The sequence below is a fragment of the Pseudonaja textilis genome, chromosome 2 (genome assembly GCF_049901715.1).
Source record: "Pseudonaja textilis isolate UNSWEBS1 chromosome 2, rPseTex1.2, whole genome shotgun sequence".
Lineage (NCBI taxonomy): Eukaryota > Metazoa > Chordata > Lepidosauria > Squamata > Elapidae > Pseudonaja > Pseudonaja textilis.
This window is the reverse complement of record NC_141991.1, coordinates 7,575,824-7,598,128: the sequence shown is the minus strand read 5'-3', so window position 1 is coordinate 7,598,128 and position 22,305 is coordinate 7,575,824. Positions and strand designations below refer to the sequence as shown.

The following is a 22,305-nucleotide window of genomic DNA, read 5'->3' as shown; positions in this document are numbered from 1 at the left end:
TCACACCTTAGCTTTCCTGTATACCGGTATATTTAACACAGAGCTTCACCAAGCGATTTAAGTCTATCCTAATATGTGCACAGAGAAACCTCAATAAGTTTGTCAATGTCGCTTTGGTAGTAATATAGCATGGCTTTCCATGAGGTTTCCTATTTACAGCCTGCTTAAGGAGATGGAAGAACGGGTGTTAACTAGAATGCGGGCAACTGCTCTCTTCTGATGCACCGGATGGCAGAGTTGGATGTGGAAGGCATGCCGTATTGATGTCAATGGTCCAGTTAGCTCTGCTGTTCAGGAGCATGGAATGAGAGACAGATCCGTGTTGGGAAGCCCTTCCATACAGCACATTGGGCTGTTCAAAGAAGATATGGTTAATTTATGCTGTTATGTGTGGTAGAAAGAACTAAGAGAAGAAAAAATGTTTATTGTTCTTTTTATGATGTGATTTCCAATAAAACTTCTTAGATGTGTATGTATAATAATGTATAATAATTGCATGCAGAATTGAACTTAGATGCGTATGTATAATAATGTATAATTGCCTACAGAACTGAATAGGATCGAATTGAAGAAAAATATCCTTTACCTGTGTATAGTTCCAACTGGGGCTGCTGCAGTTCAAAATAAAATAATTGTGACATGTTGATTATAAATCTGAATACAACTAGACAAACGCATTTTGAGCATGCCAGTAAGCCAGGGAGATGGTTATCATATAGATTTTTAAAAAGGAAAGAAAAAAGAATGATTTATCAGGTAATAGATGGAAAAGGGGATATACAATAAAGGATAGAAAGAAAAAAGAAATTGCCCATAAATATTTTGAAGAGCTATATAAAAAGGAAGAAGTGAACGAAGATCGGATAAGAAACTATTTAGATGCAATGAAGGATAAAGCAATGGGGAAGAAATGGAAGAATTATTAAACAAAGACATTACTTGGTTCGAATTGAAATCAGCAATAGACAACCAGAAAAACAACAAATCCCCGGGACCAGATGGGATCCCAGGGGAGCCGTACAAGGCAACAGCAGAATAGGACCTCTTATGGTGGAAGTTTTTAATGACATCTTATTGGCAGCCAGGATGCCGGACTCATGGAAGGGGGCATTGATTTAGCTGATCCCCAAGGAGGATTCGGAACCCCGATATATACAAAATTATAGGCTGATTTCTTTGCTAAATACTGACTACAAAATATTTACTTCTATTATAGCAAGTAGACTAAAAAGAATTTTAAACGGGGAATATACCCGCCCAATAAAAATAGAAAAAGGAGTCAGACGGGGTGGCCCACTCTCACCCCTGCTCTTCATATTATTGCTAGAAGCATTATTAATGTGAATTAGACAGAACCCAGACATAAAAGGATTCAAGGTTAAGAAAGAAGAATGTAAGTTGCAAGCGTTTGTGGATGATATGATTTTTTTCATTGAAGAACCAATAGAAAGAGGACAAAAATTGATGAATGAATTAGAACAATTTGGAGCAGTAGCAGGACTAAAAATTAATAGGAAGAAAACAAAATTAATGACTAAAAATTTAACAGGAAAACAGAAATTAGAACTAGAAGAAGTTATGGGACTACAAGTGATAAAGAAAGTTAAATATTTAGGAATATGGTTGACAGCACATTGTAAGACACTAAAGAAAAACAATTATGACTAATGCAAGGGGTAAAGAAGGATTTAGAAACATGGGGTGTGATGGACTGGCAATTGAAAAATGATGGGAGACGCAGGGAAGACGTCTGAGCAACTGCCAGCCCCGAGAGCCCTCGAGTAGCAGTATTTATTAAGAAAATGCAAATACAAAATCAAAACAATGACTTCAACATTAGCTCAGCAACATTATCTAGCTAGGCCTCAGCGAAGGTGATAAAGTTCCCGTGAGAAAGCAGGGCACCAAAGGTCTCATGGGAATGGCTCGGATAGGTACTGTGAACTCCCACACAGATTCCTGGCCTCTGAGCTTTGCAGATAACAGGATCAAACTCTCATCATAAAGACACTACTGCCCTCATGAGGAGCGTTTGTGATACCCCAGATCTTACAAAGCTGTACAAGAACTTGCAGAATATGATGGATATATTACCACATTCCCTCCTTTTTTATTTATTCAAAGATAGGGGGTGTTTCAGTGGCAAAATACACAGTTCCCTCGCAAACTTGGTTTCGTACACTTAAGGCTGAGGCACACATTTGAAATAGATTAGGAATACATTGAATACAGCAACATAACATAATAAGTGTAATAACAATTATTACAACTAATTGAAACAATAAACGTAACCATGAGCTGTCAGGAAGCCAATCCCATAGCAAAGCCCAAAGTGACTTATTGAAGCCATCTTTTCCTGCTTCGTGTTCAGCTATGCGGTCTTCCATATCATGAACAGTTCTTGTAATGTTAGGCTCATAATTATGTATAAAAACACAACAATGTAAATGAATTAAAGCACAAACTCCTAACATTATATCTAAAGCATAAAGTAACTTGGCGAATTTCAGACACTTCTTCATTTAACATCTTAATATTCTCAACAGTATCATAAAACATAGCAACAGTAAAATTATTTAAAATATGAATATCTCTATAGTTCATAGCTATTCCAAAAGGTGGGTACATGCATACAAAGCTAACAATTAGTTACATTTAAACTCTTTGCTGCAATCCGAACGTCCTTGATGTAGGAATTTTCCTTCCTTAAATTATCACCAAGGTCTCTAGTTTCTGAGATAATAGCAGCTCTCCGCCTCCGTATTAGAGTCCGTGGAGGCATAAGACGAATGGAAAAAGAAGTTGTGTAAAGTAACTTAGGCAACTCCAATTGACACCAATATTGTCCATAGTCTGAAACAGAAACATTTAAACAGAATCAGAGTTGTAGCACAGGCTGAAGATATAATATCCTTATCAGGTCCCGAGTAAAGAATGTCTTGACCCTTATGCCAGGACCAATGTGCTGGAAAATCAAAAGATGCCGCTGTTTGCAGATTAATTTAGTCCGATTCCCCAAAGGAACCTGCTGCATACAAGTTGATAATCTCAGATAAGCAGTCATCTTTTCCCAGCTTTCACAGCGCCACGCCTGGACTGCCGGCATCAAGAGAATCAGGAACCACGGAAACACCATCCTGAGAATCAGGAACCTCAGGAACGGAATCAGGAACCACAGGAACGCCATCCTGAGAATCAGGAACATCCCTCACTGGCACCTGCGAAGGCGCTTGTGAATGATCAGGCCGGATACATCGACCAGGAACCCAACTAATTTGACCAAGATGTTCTACTGCTGCATAACCACGTCCCCACGTAATCAGCTCAGCGGGAACCCATGCCGGATCCGGAAGGAATCGCACCAACACTCGAGGCCTCACTGCATCTGTAGAAGGGGAAGAAAATGCCTGCTGGCCGCGCGTAGGGGGTTACCAGACAAATTTAAAAATTTAAAGTATACAAAGCAAGATTTAAATGATCTTGAATTGCCGGAAGCCCCAGGAGCTTCCCTCCTTTTTATTTAATTTAGCTAACATGTTCTTGAGCGTGCCATTATAACGCTCCACAATAGCTTGTCCTGTGGAATTGTATGGAATTCCAAATTTATGTTCCACGGACCACTGTTTGCAAAACTGATCAAAGACTGTGCTCCGATAAGCCGCACCATTGTCTGTTTTTAAAGTTTGAGGCGTACCAGCGACTGAAAATGTCTTAATGCAATGATTGATGACATGTTTAACCGCTTCACCTCTTTGAGGAGTAGCCATTAGAAATCCTGAATAAGTATCCACAGTCACATGTATATACTTCCAAGGTGCAAATGATGGATACTGAGTAACATCCATTTGCCAAATCATTGAGGGTTTCAACCCCTGGGGTTGACTCCCATAGGAATAGCTGTGCCTTGCTTTGAACAAGTTGGACATTGTTGAATTATGGCAGCAGCTTCTGCAGCAGTAAGCTTGAATTGATGTGCCAACGCTTTAGCATTTTGATGAAAATAACTATGGTTGTCCCATGGCTGAACAGTGAGAACTGAAGTTACAGCACTGTCAGCTTTGGCATTGCCTTGTGATAAAATTCAGGTAAATTACTATGACTACGGATATGGGCAATAAAACACACATTCATACGCTGCTCCAAACATTCTTGCAACAACAAAAGCAAACGTAGAATATTAGGTGATATTCCAGGAGACAAATAAGAACCTGCTACAAAGGGTAACAAATTATATACATACAAAGAATCCACTATTAGATTAAAATCCTGATTTTGAAAATTTTGAAAAGCCAAAACTACAGCAGCAAGTTCTGCCTGCTGGGCAGACTTCTGCTCTGATGTCACTTTTGTATGCCAAATTCCAGATTTATCTTTCCAAACACAAGCACCAAAAAAAATTTCTCCATCAGTAAAAACTGTAGGAGCATCTGATATACTGATTACTGATTTAGGTCACACCCTGTCCCATTGATCTCTCATTTTGCTGACTTTGACCCCCCAGGAGCCCGACATTGCGCTTTAAAATGTCCAGGCTTCCCAAATTGAAAAAGTTTCTTTTTAGCATTTCCTGCCTGGAGAGCCAGAACTAAAGTCTCCATGTTAAAAGTCTGACTCCCCACCTTTTGGCAATCTGCGTTAGCCTGATCTACTGCTAACTTCAAAAGCAATTCATTCCGGGCAAATTGATTGTCAATTTGCCTTTCAATAGCCACTTTCAATCTGCTAATGAAATTTTCATAGGGTTCATTGTTTCCTTGTTTGATGTTAGTAAAGGTCTTCTCACCACCTTCGCCGTCAGGGAGAGTCCCTACGGCTTGTAAATTTAACTGTGGGAGAAGAACGAACCCCTCCTCAGGCATTCTATCTCTCTGTTGATTTAAAGCAACGTCCACACCAATTTCTACTGGATTAAGTTGAATCTCCACTCCAAAATCTACCAAATCATCTCCTGATAATTCCCCTCTATTTGTTGCTTCTTGAATAGCTGCAGTAACTGCATCTACTTGAACTCTTAAAGGCAAACTCTTCTCTTCTGACAAAGTATTTTCAGTGCCTGACAGCCCTCTGGATTTATCTGGAGATGCTGTCGGTGGCAATATACGTACCGCATTGTAAGGCGGCAAACCTTCTTCGGGGGGTGATAGGAGCGGTTGTTCATGCGTAGCTAATGCATCCATAACCACCCTCCAGGTTAACAAAATTGAAGAAGGGGCACGAGGCTCCTCGTGCAAAAATTTCCCTATCTTTCTCCAGCGCTCTACTTTAATACTACCTCCCTCTGGATAACACGGAATATGTTTCCAAACATACTGTAATAAATCCTCAATTTCTTTCTTTCCTACTTCATGTCCTCTACTATGAACTCCAAACTTAAAACTATTCCCTGTGATTTCTCTCATTTCCCTAATGTGCCCTGTCTGAGCCTTCGAGAAATCTCCCCCATACTTACGAAAAGAATCTATCTCCGTCCAGCGAAGAAGATGAGGGCCCAGTCGACGTCCGCGACGATGAGTATGGGATGCGGGAAACGATAGCTTTCAAGCTATCACGCCAAAACGTATAGCCTTCCAAACTATCACGTCGGGGTCACCACTTGTGATGGACTGGCAATTGAAAAATGATGGGAGACGCAGGAAGACGTCTGAGCAACTGCCAGCCCCGAGAGCCCTCGAGTAGCAGTATTTATTAAGAAAATGCAAATACAAAATCAAAACAATGACTTCAACATTAGCTCAGCAACATTATCTAGCTAGGCCTCAGCGAAGGTGATAAAGTTCCCGTGAGAAAGCAGGGCACCAAAGGTCTCATGGGAATGGCTCGGATAGGTACTGTGAACTCCCACACAGATTCCTGGCCTCTGAGCTTTGCAGATAACAGGATCAAACTCTCATCATAAAGACACTACTGCCCTCATGAGGAGCGTTTGTGATACCCCAGATCTTACAAAGCTGTACAAGAACTTGCAGAATATGATGGATATATTACCACAATGGGGCAAACTGCAACTGTCACTATTAAAATGCTATTAAAATGAATATTCTTCCAAAATTCCTCTATATATTTCAAGCGATTCCAATTAAAGTACACAAAAAGTTTTTTGAAGAACTTAACAAAATAATTGCAAAATTCATCTGGCAAGGGAAAAAACCTAGAATAAACTTAAAGGCAATGCAGGATATGAAGAGCAGGGGAGGGCTGGCACTCCCAAATTGGGAGTTGTATTATGGTGCGGCCTCTTTAGTATGGTTGAAAGAATGGGTTAATTTAACCAATAAGAGACTATTACTCTTAGAAGGCCATGACTTACAGAGGGGGTGGCATGCTTTTTATGAGATATTGGGAAAACTAGCCAGAAATATTTTCACAGACACCTAATCAGAGATTCATTATTGACTAATTGGAAGAAAATATGGAAAAAACACTACTTAAAGATACCAATCTGGATCTCAACAAGGGAGGTGATGATCCACCCAAATAATCTGGATATTACTAAAATGATTAAATATAAAGACCTATTGGATACGCAAGGAAATCTGAAATTGTGGCAAGACCTTTAGGATCAGGGATTAAAAACTGACCGGTGGGCATATCTTCAAATTCAAAGTAGATACAAACAGGACAAGAAAGAATTTGGAATTAATAATAAACTCCAGCAATTAGATAAAATTTGATTAGGATCAGGCAAAAAAACAAACAAAGAAAATTTTAGAATTATTAGAGGTAGAATTAGAGGAAGAAATTGTTAAAGGGAACATGATAGCCTGGAGTAGGAATATAGGACATAGTATCACCTTAACAGAATGGGAAAAGGTCTGGGGTAGGAATAACAAAATCGGTAGCGTACAAAGAAAATTCCTATAAAATGTTTTACAGGTGGCACCTTCCTCCTTTGAAATTAGCGAAGATGCACCCCAATGAGTCCGAACTGCTGGAAATGCAAAAAAAAAAAAAAAAAAAGAGGGAACTTTCTTCCATATGTGGTGGTCTTGTACAGAAACTCAAAAATATTGGCAGAAAATTAGAAATTAGAAATCTATTTTTTTTTTTTCTTATTTTCTTTTTCTCTCTTACATTTATGTATGTTGTTGGTCTATTTTAATTGTAAAATCAATAAAGTGTATTTTTTTTAAAAAAAAAAAGCGGAGGCAGGAGGAGGGGGGCGAGTGAGGCTTTTAAACTCTTTCCACACTCGATGCATTCAAATGGTTTCTCCACTGTGTGGATTCTATTTTAGGAGGTAAGACTGCCACTATCATTGTAACATTTTCCACACTCTAGGCATTTATAGGGTTTCTCCCCTGTGTGAATCCTCTTATGGGAAGTTAAGGGCATCGGAGATCCTGAAGCATTTTCCACACTCTGCACATTTATACGGCTTCTCTCCGGTGTGGATCCTCTTATGTAAGTTGAAATTGCCTTTTTCTGTGAAGCTCTTTCTGCACATCTTGCAATGATATGGCTCTTCCCCTGTATGGATCCTATTATGTAAGCTTAAATTGCTGCTTCTGCTGAAACTTTTTCCATACTCCAAGCATTCATGGGGTTTCTCCCCGTGTGGATTCTGCTATGTACATCACAGCTTTGTTTTTGCACTGAAGCTCTTTCCACACATGCGGCATTCATATGGTTTCTCCCCAGTATGGAGCCTTTTGTGGCAAGTGAGGCCCCACGAATGGGTGAAACATTTGTCACACATGGTGCACTTATAGGGCTTTTCGCCTGTGTGGATTCTTTTATGGGTATTCAGATGACTTTTTTGACTGAAGCACTTCCCACGCTTGGTGCATTGGTTTGGTTTCCCTCCTCTGTGCATACTTGATGGGAAGTTAAGATGCTGGATGTACAGAAGCTCTTTCCACACGCCAGGCATTTCTAGGGTTACTCACCTGTGTGGGTCCGTTTGTGGGCACGAAACCTATCAGAACGGGAAAAGCGCTTTCCACATTGCAGGCACTGAAAGGGTTTCTCCCCCGTGTGGATTCTGCTATGTCCGATATAGCTACTTTTTGCACGGAAGCTCTTTCCACACTCCATGCATTGAAAGGGTTTTTCTCCCGTGTGGATCCGCTCGTGTGACTTAAGTTGACCTTTTTGACTGAAGCTCTTTCCACACTCCAGGCATTTGTATGGTTTCTCCCCTGTGTGGATCCGTTTGTGGGCAGGAAGGCTAGCAGAACTGGCAAAGCGCTTTCCACACTGTAGGCATTGAAAGGGCTTCTCCCCTGTGTGGATTCTGTGATGGTCAGTAAGGGATACAGAGCGACAGAAGCTCTTTCCACACTCCATGCATTGAAATGGTTTTTCTCCCATGTGAATTCTCTCGTGTAACTTAAGTTGACCTTTTTTGCTGAAGCTCTTTCCACACTCCAGGCATTTGTATGGTTTCTCTCCCGTGTGGATTCTGCTATGTCCGATATAGCTACTTTTTGCACGGAACCTCTTTCCACACTCCATGCATTGAAATGGTTTTTCTCCCGTGTGGATCCTCTCGTGTGACTTAAGTTGACCTTTTTGACTGAAGCTCTTTCTGCACTCCAGGCATTGAAAGGGTTTCTCCCCTGTGTGGGTCTGTTTGTGGGCATGAAAGCCACCAGAACTGGCAAAGCGCTTTCCACACTGTAGGCATTGAAAGGGCTTCTCCCCTGTGTGGCTTCTGTGATGAGCAGTAAGGTTTGTAGAGGTATAGAAGCTCTTTCCACACTCCATACATTGAAATGGTTTTTCTCCCGTGTGGATCCTCTCGTGTGACTTAAGAGGACCTTTATCACTGAAGCTCTTTCCACACTCCAGGCATTTATAAGGCTTTTCCCCTTTATGCATCCTATTATGTATGGTTAGAGAAGAGGTGTTACTAAAGGTTTTTCCACACTCCAAGCATTCATAGGGTTTCTCCCCAGTGTGGTTTCTGCTATGTACAATACAGCTTTGTTTTACACTGAATCTCTTTCCACACATGTGGCATTCATATGGTTTCTCCCCAGTATGGAGCCTTTTGTGGCAAGTGAGGCCCCACAACGTGGCGAAGCATTTGTCACACTCGGTGCACTTATAGGGCTTTTCGCCTGTGTGGATTCTTTTATGGGTATTAAGGTGACTTTTTTGACTGAAGCACTTCCCACACTCGGTGCATTGATTTGGTTTCCCTCCTCTGTGCATACTTTGATGGGAAGTTAAGATGCTGGATGTACAGAAGCTCTTTCCACACTCCAGGCATTTGTATGGTTTCTCACCTGTGTGGGTCCGTTGGTGGGCACGAAAGCTATCAGAACGGGAAAATCGCTTTCCACATTGCAGGCACTGAAAGGGTTTCTCCCCCGTGTGGATTCTGCTATGTACGATATAAGTACTTTTTGCACGGAAGCTCTTTCCACACTCCATGCATTGAAATGGTTTTTCTCCCGTGTGGATCCGCTCGTGTGACTTAAGATGATCTTTCTGCCTGAATCTCTTTCCACACACCATGCAGTGATATGGCTTTAGCGCTGTATGGGTCCTATTATGGCAAGTGAGGTCACTCGCACAGCGGAAGCTTTTCCCACATTCTAGGCATTCATATGATTTCTTCCCAGTGGGGCTTTTTTTCCAGGAATTTGGTTCCTTGCTCTGAGTAATCCTCGTTCTACCCTCCCTGAGTTGATGCAACCTCTCCTCTCTGTAGAGGCTTTGATGGGAAGTAAGGGAGGCGCTGCTTCCGAAGCTTTTTTCCCTATTAACATACCGATGTTGCTTCCTCTCTTCGTGGCCCTTCTTATGTGAATTAAGATCACTTTTCTGACTGAAGGTCCTTCCACAATCCAGACATTTGTGTGGATCCTCTGCTTTGTGAATCTTTTTATGCAATGCAAGGGAACAGCTTGTACTGAAGCTTTCTGCACACTTTGTACAATTGTATGGTTTCCCTTCTACTATTCTTTCACGTAGAGGAGGAGGAGGAAAATTCCTTCCGGAGCATTGCCTGCTTTCATCTTGTTTCTCTCCAGCAGGGCTTTGGCAACAGCCACCTAATCCAGATTCACCTTGGAGTGTTTTGCCATACCTTGAACACATTTCTTTTTCATGACAATTATCTGCGTCCAATAAGACATTGATATCTGCACATGGTAAACCAGAGCAATTCTCCAGCTCCTCCGTTAATGGTTTTTCTTCTGAACTTTGCTTTCCATACAACTTTTCTGCAACTTCCTTTTTGTCTTTTGGCAAAGGTGCTGCTACCTCTTGGCCAGAATCCTCCATCTCCCATCTGTCACCTGCTTGCAACAATAGAAAAAGAAAAGTTAACACAAACTTAGGTGCAAAAGGGATCAAGCACCACTGCTGTATTTGAACAGTACCAAACTTCCTCCCAAATCACATTGGTTCAAAACATGGTGTCAATCCTAAAGCCATTTGGGATCATGTTCAGGGTTGGCACAGCGAGGCTGGGCAGAGCTGTGGGAATGGGAGGGGGGAGTAGAGATAGCTGGGCATGTGTAGCCAAAATAGAATTCTTTCCCCTGGGAACCAAGGATGTTCTCATCAGCACCTGGTGAGGCACATGAGGAAAACAGCTGGACTCGGACTGTGACCTAATTGGACCATGTGATGGATGAGTGAACTGGGGGGAAGAACTTTGAATTGGGGGGGCGAAACCGCTGGACCTTCAGAGTCACCTTTTCAGCAGCTGTGCCAAAAGGACTTGCCTAATAAATCTGTACTTTGAGGAATCATCAAACCTCAGAGTTTCGATTCTTTTGGGTCTGTTACTTCGAACCCTGACACATGGTGTGATGCTTAGGATTAAGTTGATATAAGATTTTACCTTCGGCTCTCTCTTGTCCTTGGTGGTACAAAATGAAAATGTGAAAATCTTGGCTAAGATCATTTAAATTTTATGGGGTGAGAACCATCAGCTCTACTGCTTCAAAGGAAGCAGAAAGGACACTTAAAAGAGGCCTTCATGCATTCATTTGTTCATTTATTCATTACATTTATTGGCCTCCAGCTTGCTATAGGGAAACCCTTGATGCCTTATTATATTAAAAGGATAAAAATATATATAAACAATAGTGTACAAATACAAATACTCAGTTCTAAGTAAAAGACAATAGACTTGACGATAGAGAACCTATTGGTTAAATTTCAATCTGAGAAGATAGAAATGTTGACGTCCTTGGACCTGGGAAATGAGCTTCAGCCTCATCTCCATGAAGAGGTTTTTCCTTGAAAAAAGCTGGTTCTCAGTTACCCTGATGTGTTCATTCCTCTTTATCCCAAAGGGGCTTTTTCTTAAGGCAACTGGACTTTCTTTTTTCCTTGAACATGTTTCCCTTCTCATCCAAGAAGCTTCTTCTGTTCTGATTGAACGATGGAGGATGGAAGGATTGATATTCCTTGCAGTCATCTGGACATAAGCACTCTTTCCGACTGGATGATTGCAAGGAGTATAAATCCTTGTGTTAAATCTGTGGATTCTTATCGGGCTCTTAAGTGTCATAGAGTCAGTATAGACCAAAAACAACAAAATGAAAGCAACTTCTAAAAAGCTTTCTACAAAGTGGGACAGGCAGGATTGGAAAGAGGCTAGGATGGGAAACTTCATGTGGAATTGAAGGACATTTTATCAGACTAAGTAGGAGTAGAAATGTACAGAAGGATGCTCCAATCTATTGCATACATCAAACAAATTAAATATTTTATCTGAGCTGCTCACGTCCACCACCCAGGGGAAACCTGTCAGGGAACTGGTCAGTAGGATCCAAATGAAGTCAGAGATGCTGACACAAACTTGATATAAATTAATGTTACATGTATGTATGTATGTATGTATGTATGTATGTATGTATGCCTGCCACACACTGTAAATATATATTTACAGTAAAATTTCATCCAGTTGGTCTGGAAAGTGTTGGACAGCTTCATCAGCACACCCAGCTTTACTTGTTGTTCATAAGTTACAGTAATTATTATTTTCAGGATCGCGCAAACCAGCCATGACCGGCTCCAAAGGTGTCATGGTACTCTTCACCCGCTGTTCGCTTTAGCGTTTCAAAAACGCTGCATTAAAATGCTTCCCTAAATCGGATGAAGACTAACGGGACTTCTTTTTGGGATCGGATCATCAATCCAAAGCACAAGGAGCTGTTCTGTTTTTGAAAAGAGGTCTGTCCTATTTCTCGTGATCACGGCATCGGCTCCTGGAGCTGATTTAATCGCCTCTTTTATCTTTTCTTTACCCTTAAGGATCATGCATATGGTGGAACAAGCCAGTCCTCCTCCTTTTTCTAAGGTCTTTACCTTCTTCCCCTCTCATGGGCTTTAATTATTTTCATTTTCAAGTCCAAATTGATACTTTTCCTTTGTTTCTTACCTCCATGTTGAGCCGGAGTAGAGCTTGGTCGCTTTCCTTGGGAAGACACTTCTAGCCTAAGAAAGAGTTGATGGAAAAGGCCAGTATCTTGTCCTGGAGAGAGAGAGAGAGAGAGGCTGGCTCAGAGCTGTTCAGTAAGATGAATGCTATGGTTCAGGAAGAAAGTGCTGTAGGGCAATAATGTGTCTTCCTTCTTTGTCGACCATTTCTTTCCCTTGACAAAAGCATAACAATGGTTGCTGCTTGCAGCAATACAGTGTACAGTATTTGACAGTCTTTTATTTACAGTACTGTATTAAACTGTGGTTTATATACTCCATCTTTGTGTTTAACCTGTTCCACTTGGTTATTTGTTCCCTTCCTGCACAGCATGTGTAAGATTGAATTTGATTCTTAGCAAATGGGAGAGACTGAATTGTGAAGGCCAGTACTCTCCACACTGTCCATTTGTGAAGAAAAGCCAGGCTTCATAGAAAAGCATGAAAACCTGAGATAAATAGCTTGCCAATTTGAAAATCAGCACTTTAGAGAAGAATACAGCAACAAAAAACAAATAATAGTACTACAGGAGTTGAGGTGCATTAAGTTTTAAAATATTATTTTACACTACAGTAACATAATCCCTTACCTAAGGAGGCAATGTTCCTCTTGTTTTCCAGCATGACTTCTTGGTACAGGGCTTTTTGCTCAGAATCCAACAGGGCCCATTCCTCCACGGAGAAAAACACAGCTACATCCTCAAATGATACCAAATCCTGACACAGGGAGGGGGGAAAAAAACCCACAGCGTATTCCATGAATATTCCTAACAACGAACACTTCAATGAATTACAGGCTAGTCTTCTTCTTAAAGAAAAGCCACAGCTTCCAAGTAGGGCAAAGGAGCATGTAGGATATTGAATTTAGTATCTGGAAGAGTAAAGTCTACAATAGGCCAGAACACAATTGTAACTGATTAGAGTGCTGACTCATGCAGGATGCAATCTGCGCTACGATTGGCTGCTGTAAGTAGAAAGGGGGCGTTTCCCTTTTTCCCTCCTTTTTTCCCCTCTCTGTGTTCTGCATGATGCTTCAGATTTACCTCAGGATGTTCCTCTGTTTTCCTATCTTACATTCTTCCTTTTGTGGATGATGACAGATTGTTGTAAATTTGCACGTTAAATATATTTATGATAATATAAAAGTCTCCAAGTCTATGTCAGTGTCTCCAACTTCATCTGGGCAGCTGCTGTGCTCTCTACAAAAGCCAAGCTCGGACTTTACTTTTTACTTTGGGCTTTTATGTTCACCGCTTTCAAAAAACCCAGAGTAAAGACCACACCTGGAATACTGAGTTAATGTTGGTTACCACATTAGAAAAAAGATGGGGAGACTTTGGAAAAAGTGCAAACAACAACCAAGGATTAAAGGCTTTGAGACTAAATGAGACAAAAAATAATTGCAGGAACTGGATATGGGCCAGTCTAGAGAAAAGAAGGACCAGGGGAGACACAATAGCAGTGCTCCAATATTTGAGGGGTTTCCAGTATTTCTGGGGTTCATGACAGTGAGAACAATTAACTAATGGAACGGTTTGCCTTCAGAAGTTTTGGGCTGGAGGTTTTTAAGGAGAGACTGGACGGCCACTTGTCTGAAAGGGTATAGGGTCTCCTGCTTGAAACAGGGGGATGGACTAGAGGATCTCCAAGATCCCTTCCAATTGTGATATTCTGTTATTGGGAGATTGGCACATCTGGGGAGGGGAGGGGAGAATCCTCCTACCTGCGTTGGAAGCTCAGCCGCTGTTGATCCTCCATTACAAAGAACTGGGGTTCCGGGAGATGAAGCCATGGCCACGAGGGGGTCTAGGAGAGGGGAACAAACAGCAAAGGAATAATTGGCTATCAAACATCCTAAGGATATTCTTGAGCATCCAGTGCAAAAGGCTGATTTTAGCCTATTTCTTGGGTAACCAGGGAACCCCTCACATAGAGTCCTTTGCAGCCACAGCAACAACACACAGAAGCTCATTCTGGGTGAGAGGAAAACTGAAAGGTGTGGAAGGACCAGGAATTGGATTCAGAGGCAGATTATCTCAGCCATGAATGTGTGCATTAAATGACCAACTCTGTTATTCTATGTTGCTATAATGTTCACCTTCCCTTATGAGAGAATCAAGGAAGAGTACAAAATCTCTTTTTTCACAGCTGGGACTTGAAGTGGGGAACTAGGGCATTTTATGACTGCTGGACTTTATTCCCAGAGTCCCTGAGTCAGCTGGCTGAGGAATTCTGGGACTTGAAGTCCACCAGTCATAAATGAGCCATAACTTCCTCACCCCTGGGTTATATCTGTTGAGATATGTGCACTTCAACACACGTGGGAAATTCTGGGTTTGGAAGCCCACAAATCACAAGGTTGCCCAGGTTGAGAAACAATGGCCCACAGGAAAGAGCGACGCCTCTTTAAATGCACCCAAAAATGCAGTTCAATTGAACGATGGGAACGAGGAAAGGAAGGCGGGCGAAGAGATGGAAGGGCGTCCCGAGGGGGCTCGTCTTGAGCGGCTCCCCGAAACAGCAGCGCCTGGGAGGGATCGCCCCCCTTTTCTCCCCGCCGGTTTCGCAGCCCTTCAACTCCGAGCCTCCTGGGTGTGAAACGGCGCCAGAGCAAAGGAAGCGACGGGAAACGGTCAGGAAGGGCCGGCAGAAAAGAAAGGAGAATAAGAATCATCTCCCCCAGGAGGAAGTGGGGGCGGCAGCAGCGATCTTAGCAGCGCCCCAAGAAGCTGCCTGGAAGGCTCACCTGTCCCGGCATTTCCCAGGAAGGAAGGGAGGTTTTTACCTGGCACGCAATAGGAGAGAGGCGGCTCTCTTCCTCGGCCGGACTCGGCTTCCTTCCTTCCCGGCCACGCACGTGGATCCCCCACCGCGAACGACCCCAGCCAGGAGTTTGCAGAGCCCAAGCCGGAAGCGCTTATAGCTCCTCCCATTCTGTACGGGGGGGGGGCGCTGCCTATTCAGGGGTCCCCCTGCCTGCCCATTCCCCCTCCCCCCCCCCCGTCCTGGGCGGGATGGTCAGCTGGGCAGGGAGTCCAGGGCTGCTTCGCCCCAGGCAGCCCAGAGAACCAGGGGGACGAGGGAGGGGACGAGGCCCAGGGACGGGAGCAGGAAGGGGAAGGGGATGCGGAGCCTTAAGGTGAAGGAGCGAATTGCCCTTTAACAGAATAACAGAGGTGTGAGGGGCCTTGGAGGTCTTCTAGTCCAACCCCCAGGCAGTCAGAGAAAGGGGAGAGAGGGAGGAGGCAATAATCGGCAGGAAAAGGAGCTTCTCTTATCCACTTAGCATAGTCCTCAACTTACAACTTACTCCCTTCAATGACTAACAGTCATGATTGTGTCCTAGTAACAAACAAACAACGGCTGTCTTACAAGTAGTCCTTGACTTATGGTCATTGGAGTAGTGGTCGAAGCTACAACGGCATTGAAGATACTGACTTTTTTGCACTCAAGACGGGTGCAGCCTCCCCATTGGTGCATTGTGCCATGTCCCATAGGACATTTGGGGTTCTGAAGCAAGCTGAAGCACTTATGCCTTGATTCTAAGTTTACCCTGTTAAGTGGATCTCCAGGGATCCTTCTATTTAGACCAGGGATGGAGCCCCTTGACCATTTTTTGATTGGTGGACTTCAACTTCTAGAATTTGAGAAGGTTGAAAAATGCTGCTGTAGTCCAGAGGTTGGAAATTCAGGCCCGTTTATGACTTGTTGGATTTCAACTTCCAAAATTCCTGAGCCAGGGAGCTGAACTCCACAAATCCCAAAAGGATCAAGATACACCACCCCTGATGAGACTCTGGCCTTCCAATTGCCAGAGGACAAACTGTGCATCCGGCCTTGTTCCCAGGCAAAACTGAGCCTTCTCCTAAGAATCTTAGGTCTCTTCGCCATCTTTCCCCTTCTGAGAGTTTAACTTTTATTGCAAATATTCAGGTGTCTGAATATAAAACATAACTGTAAAAGACAGACCAGAAAATAAAAGTTAAAATAAGCAAAAAAAAAAAAAAATAGTGAGAACACCTGTCTGAGCTTGTTGAAAACAAATCACCGGGGCCTGATGGATTACATCCCAGGGTTTTAAAGGCGCTGGCAGAGGTCATCTCAGAACTACTGCACCATATCTTTCAAAAATCCTGGAGCACCGGAGGACTACCAGAGGACTGGAAAAGAATTGATGTGGTTCCCATCTTCAGAAAAGGATTTTAAAAAAAAACAGACCCAGCAAACTATAGACCAATCTGCCTAACATCAATACAAGGGAAGATACTGGAAAAGATAATAAAAAACAGATCTGCCAACATCTAGAAATAAGTAATAACTAGCAACATGGGTTTGTTAAGAACAGATCATGCCAAACTAATCTTATTTCATTCTTCAACATAGCGACTAAATTAGTAGACCAGAGAAATACTGTGGAGATAATATATTCAGATTTCAGCAAGGCATTCGACAAAATAGATCACAACCTACTTCTTAGTAAGCTAGAAAAAGGTGAGATAGATAGCACCACTGTTAGGGATACACCCTAGCAGAATGTGCACAGCAGGCAGGCAGGCAAATATGTGAGATAAACGTTTTTGTAGCTTACACTCAGTAAAAAAGATACACTGTGCTAGTTAAATAGTTTATTCCAGTAAGAGTTTTAGCATAGTGAAACAGTCCATATATCATTCACTAGTTCAGTCCGTTCAGGGATTATTAAGTTGCAAAATCCAGTGTCGAAAAAGAGGTTAGTAAACTTACAAATATCAGTCCAGTAATATATCTCCTCGCAGTAGAGATATAAGTCAAACCTCCTTTCTTCCTTCAACGTTCAAAAACTCAGCAGCAGGGAACACGCAGTTAGCAAACCAGCAATCCAGCAGGTTCTCTTGCTCCCTCTTATGGCAGTTTCACAACCGCACCCAAAATTACATGCTTTGCAGTTTAAAGTGACACACACTTAAACTTACTATCATAGTTTATATATATTATTTTACCCAAAGTATGTTAGGTAACCTTGTTATTGCTAACAACCACTACTACATGGACTCGCAACTGGCTGGCAAACCATACTCAACTAATAGTCCTTAATGGGTCTAAGTCTACACAGAGGGAAGTAAGCAATGGGGTGCCACAAGGTTCTGTCTTAGGCCCAGTACTCTTCAATATCTTCATTAATGACTTAGATGAGGGAATAGAAGGGGAACTTACCAAATTTGCAGATGATACTAAGCTGGCAGGAATAGCTAACACCCAAGAAGATAGGCTCAAGATCCAGATGGATCTTGACAGACAAGAGCACTGGGCCGTACCTAACAAGATGAAAGTCAATGTAGAGAAAAAAAAGTCCTACACTTAGGCAAGAAAAACCAAAAGCACCCATATAGACTGGGTGAAACCAGGCTCAATAGCAGTAACTGTTAGAGGGATCTTGGAGTCTTAATAGACAACCAGCTAAGTATGAGCCAGCAGTGTGTAGCAGCAGCCCCAAAAGCTAATGCAACCCTAAATTGCATTAACAGGGATACAATCGAGATCAAGGGAGGTACTAATACCGCTCTATAAAGCCTTAGTAAGACCACACCTAGAGTACTGCATCCAGTTTTGTTCACCATATTATGAAAAAAAAAGTTGAGACTCTAGAAAAAGTGCAGAGAAGAGCAACCAGGATGATTAGGGGACTGGGAACTAGGGCATATGAAGAACGATTGCAGGAACTGGGCCTGGCTAGTCTAGTGAAGAGAAGGACCAGGGGAAACATGATAGCGGTCTTCCAAAATTTGAGGGGCTGCCACAAAGGAGGAGGATTCCAGCTATTTTCTAAAGCACCCGAAGGCCAGACAAGGAATAATGGATGGAAACTGAACAAAGAGAGATTTAACCTGGAAATAAGGAGAAACTTTCTGACCGTGAAAACAATCAACCAATGGAACAGCTTGCCCTCGGAAGTTATAGGAGCGCCATCACTTGAGACCTTCAAGAAGAGATTGGACTGCAATTTGTCAGAAAAAGTGTAGGGTCTCCCACTTGTGTGTGGGGGTTGGACTAGATGACATAGGTCCCTTCCAACTCTGATTATCTGTTCTTTGTTTCACAATGCTTTGTAATGCTTTTCTTGAAGAGCAAGGGAATATTGACTATAATTCTTTCTCCATTTTCAATGTATTGGACACTTAAAGACTTTACACGAGGAAGCCATTAGAAAAAGCAACACATCACAATTCCATAAGTCTAGGCCCCAGCTCTCCAAAATGGGCAACTTTTAAGACTTGTAGACTTCAATTCCCAGAATCTCCCAACCAGCATGGTAACGTCTGTGCCAGAGGAAATCTGGGAGTTGAAGTCCACAATTCTTAAAATATGTTTGGAGACCCCTAGTCTAGGTGCTGACCTAGTTTTATGTTAAGAAATTTCTTCCTTGTGTTTTCCAATGTGGGTTTCAATGAATGGGCAATTGTCAGTTAGACAGAAAAAAACACATTCTTAACATTAATGATTTTGCCTTTATAACAATCAATTACTGCTTTACAATTAGTCCTCAACTTACAATCATTTCTTCAGTGACGGTTCGAAGTTATGAATTTTTTCACCCAACAGTTGCAGCATCTCTGTGTCATGTGACCAAAATCCAGACACTTGGCAACTGGCCTGTATTTTTGATAGTTGGGAGTATCCCAGGGTCAGGGGATCCCCGTTTGAGACCTTCAGACAAGCAAACTCAAAGGGGACACCAGATTACGTTATAACCTTGTTACTAACCGAACAACTGTGGCAAAACTTGTAAAATGGCACAAAACTCACTTAACAACTGTCTTGCTTGGCCATGGAAATTTGGGGTTTAATTGTGGTCATAAGTCAAGGGCCACCTGTATTTTCTGAAGCTGGTTCCCTGAATTGTCCGATTTACCCACCCAAAAGAGCCTGTATCTGAGATGTGTAAGCTAAGTATTAAGCTGCTGCATAAATTGGGGCATTCATAAAAAACAAGCACAATCAATATCGTATCTCAGACTAGAAATCAGTTAAACACAATCAAGGTTAAAGGTGGTGCAGACACACAGCGCGATCCCTCCAGTTATCACTTTTGCCACAACTCTCGAGTCTCTCATTAATCCAATAGTTCATTCTCGTCTGCCACTTTCTCCCAGTGAAGAGCTCACTGGAGATCCTGCTTCTCTTTGTTCTGTCCTCACTTTCTCCACATGGGTGTAGTAGATCCACTGCTTGATTCCTTCCAACATCAGGGAAATATAGGGAGTCAACACCTAAAGTCACTTCTGGTTCTGAAGTTCTTTCTACACTCCACACACTGATGCGGCTTCGCCCCTGTGTGGATTGTTTTGTGGAGTGTAAGACGGCAAACATCTTTGAAACTCTTTCCACACTCGATGCATTTAAACGGTTTCTCTCCTGTGTGGATCCTATTGTGGGAGGTAAGACTGTCACTCTCATTATAACATTTTCCACACTCCAGGCATTTATAGGGTTTCTCCCGAGTGAAGCCTTCTATGGTTCCTGAGTGAACGATTATATCTAAAGGTTTTTCCGCACTCATGACATGTATAGGGTTTCTCCCCAGTGTGGATCCTTTTGTGGCAAGTGAGGGCCCCCGAATTGGTGAAGCATTTGTCACATTCAGTGCACTTATAAGGCTTTTCACCTGTGTGGGTCCTTTTATGGACGGTAAGACTGCAAACATCTTTGAAACTTTTTCCACACTCGATGCATTTAAACGGTTTCTCTCCTGTGTGGATCCTATTGTGGTAGGTAAGACTGCTACTATCATTATAACATTTTCCACACTCCAGGCATTTATAGGGTTTTTCCCCTGAGTGAAGCCTTCGATGGTACCTGAATGAACGATTATGTCTAAAGGTTTTTCCGCACTCATGACATGTATACGGTTTCTCCCCAGTGTGGATCCTCTTGTGGATACCAAGGCAACCACTTGTCCTGAAACTCATGCCACACTCCATGCACTTAAAGGGTTTCTCCCCTGTGTGAATCCTTTTATGGATCCTCAGTGCTCCAGAATCACTGAAGCGTTTTCCACACTCGGGGCACTGATAGGGTTTCTCCCCAGTATGGGTCCTGCTATGTATGACATAGCTATTTTTTGCACTGAAGCTGTTTCCACACGTGCGGCATTCGTATGGTTTCTCTCCAGTGTGGAGCCTTTTGTGATGAGCGAGGGACCGCAAATCAGTGAAGCATTTGTCACATTCAGGGCACTTATGAGGCTTTTCACCTGTGTGGATCCTTTTATGGACAGTAAGACTACGTGAATTACTGAAGCTCTTCCCACACCTGGTGCATTGATATGGTTTCTCTCCACTGTGGATTCTTCTGTGTGACGTTAGATGATCGCATTTACGGAAGCTCTTTCCACACTCCAAGCATTTGTACGGTTTCTCCCCTGTGTGGCTCCGTTCATGGACATGAAGGCCACCAGAAGTGGAAAAGTGCTTTCCACACTGCAGGCATTGAAAGGGCTTCTCCCCTGTGTGGATTCTATGATGGGATGTAAGGGTTGAAGAACAATGGAAGCTCTTTCCACACTCCGTGCATTCAAATGGTTCTTCTCCCGTGTGGATCCTCTCGTGTGATTTAAGATGAACTTTTTGATTGAAGCTTTTTCCGCATTGCAGGCATTGATAAGGTTTCTCCCCTTTATGCATCCTATTATGTAAGGTTAGAGCACCACTTCTGCTAAAGCTTTTTCCGCACTCCAGGCATTCATAGGGTTTCTCCCCTGTGTGGATCCTCTTATGGGAAGTAAGAGTACCTGGGGCACTGAAGCATTTTCCACACTCTGTGCATTTATACGGCTTCTCTCCAGTGTGGATCCTCTTATGTGAATTGAAATTGCCCTTTTGCGCAAAGCTTTTTCCACACACTGTGCAACAATACAGCTTTTCCCCTGTACGGATCCTATTATGGCAAGTGAGGTCACTTGCAGAGCGGAAGCTCTTCCCACATTCCAGGCATTTACATGATTTCTTCCCAGTGGGGCTTTTTTTCCGGGAATTCGGTTCCTTGCGCTGAGTAAACCTCGTTCTACCCTCCCTGTGTTGGTACAACTTTTCCTGTCTGTGGAGGCTTTGATGGGAAGTAAGGGAGGTGCTGCTTCCGACAGTCTTTCCACAGGGGATGCATTGATGCTGCTTCTTCTCTTTGTGGACCCTCTTGTGTGAATTAAGATGTTTTTTCTGCCTGAAGGTCCTTCCACAATCCAGACATATGTGTGGATCCTCTGCTTTGTGAATCTTTTTATGTGAAGCAAGACAGCGGCTTGTATCGAAGCTTTCTGCACACTCGGTACATTTGTATGGTTTCCCTCCTTCTTCTATTCTTTCACGTAAAGGAGGAGGAAGGCTCCTTCTGGGGTGTTGCTTGCTTTCATCTTGTTTCTCTCCAGCAGGGCTTTGGCAACAGTCACATGATCCAGATTCATCTTGGAGTATTTTCCCACACCTTGAACACACTTCTTTTTCATGGATATCACCTGTGTCCAATAAGACATTGATATCTGGACAAGGTAGATCAGAGCAATTCTCCAGCTCCCCCGTTAACTGGTTTAGCTCACAACTTGGCTTTCCATACATCTTTCCTACAACTTCCTTTTTGTCTTTTGGCAAAGGTGCTGCTGCCTCTTGGCCCGAATCCTCCATCTCCCATCCATCACCTGGTTGCAACGATAAAAAAAGTTAACACAAATTTTAGTGCAAAAGGGATCAAGCACCATTGCTCTATATGAATAGTATCAAACTTCTTCCAAACTCCCATTTGTTCCAAACATTGTGCTATGTTGGTATTAATGTGGGAAACAAAGTTGTGTTTAATTTTTTTTTACAGAATTGTAAAAAGACATGCTGGCCTGTGAATAAAATACATTGCATATGTTTCTAATCTCATGAACTCAGTTGAGAGTTACTCTAG

At 42.6% G+C, this 22,305-nt stretch overlaps 1 protein-coding gene and 1 pseudogene across 4 annotated transcripts in view; both read right to left on the bottom strand.

Moving 5' to 3' along the window:
- Window positions 1-5,672: 5,672 nt before the first annotated feature.
- Window positions 5,673-7,881, bottom strand: LOC148126647 (uncharacterized; annotated as a pseudogene).
- LOC113454278 (uncharacterized) overlaps window positions 7,581-22,305 on the bottom strand; it is an 80,346-nt gene continuing 65,621 nt past the window's right edge. For 2 of the 4 annotated variants that reach the window (XM_087927748.1, XM_087927749.1), the window contains one exon: window positions 16,804-22,051. In XM_087927748.1, the coding sequence (XP_087783874.1) occupies window positions 19,845-22,051 (2,207 nt within the window). In that variant the 3' untranslated portion in view covers window positions 16,804-19,844. Of the gene's footprint in view, window positions 10,251-12,346; window positions 12,440-12,974; window positions 13,102-14,107; window positions 14,191-16,803; window positions 22,052-22,305 lie in introns of those variants that run through there. The other 2 variants (XM_087927746.1, XM_087927747.1) reach the window with 2 other exon arrangements.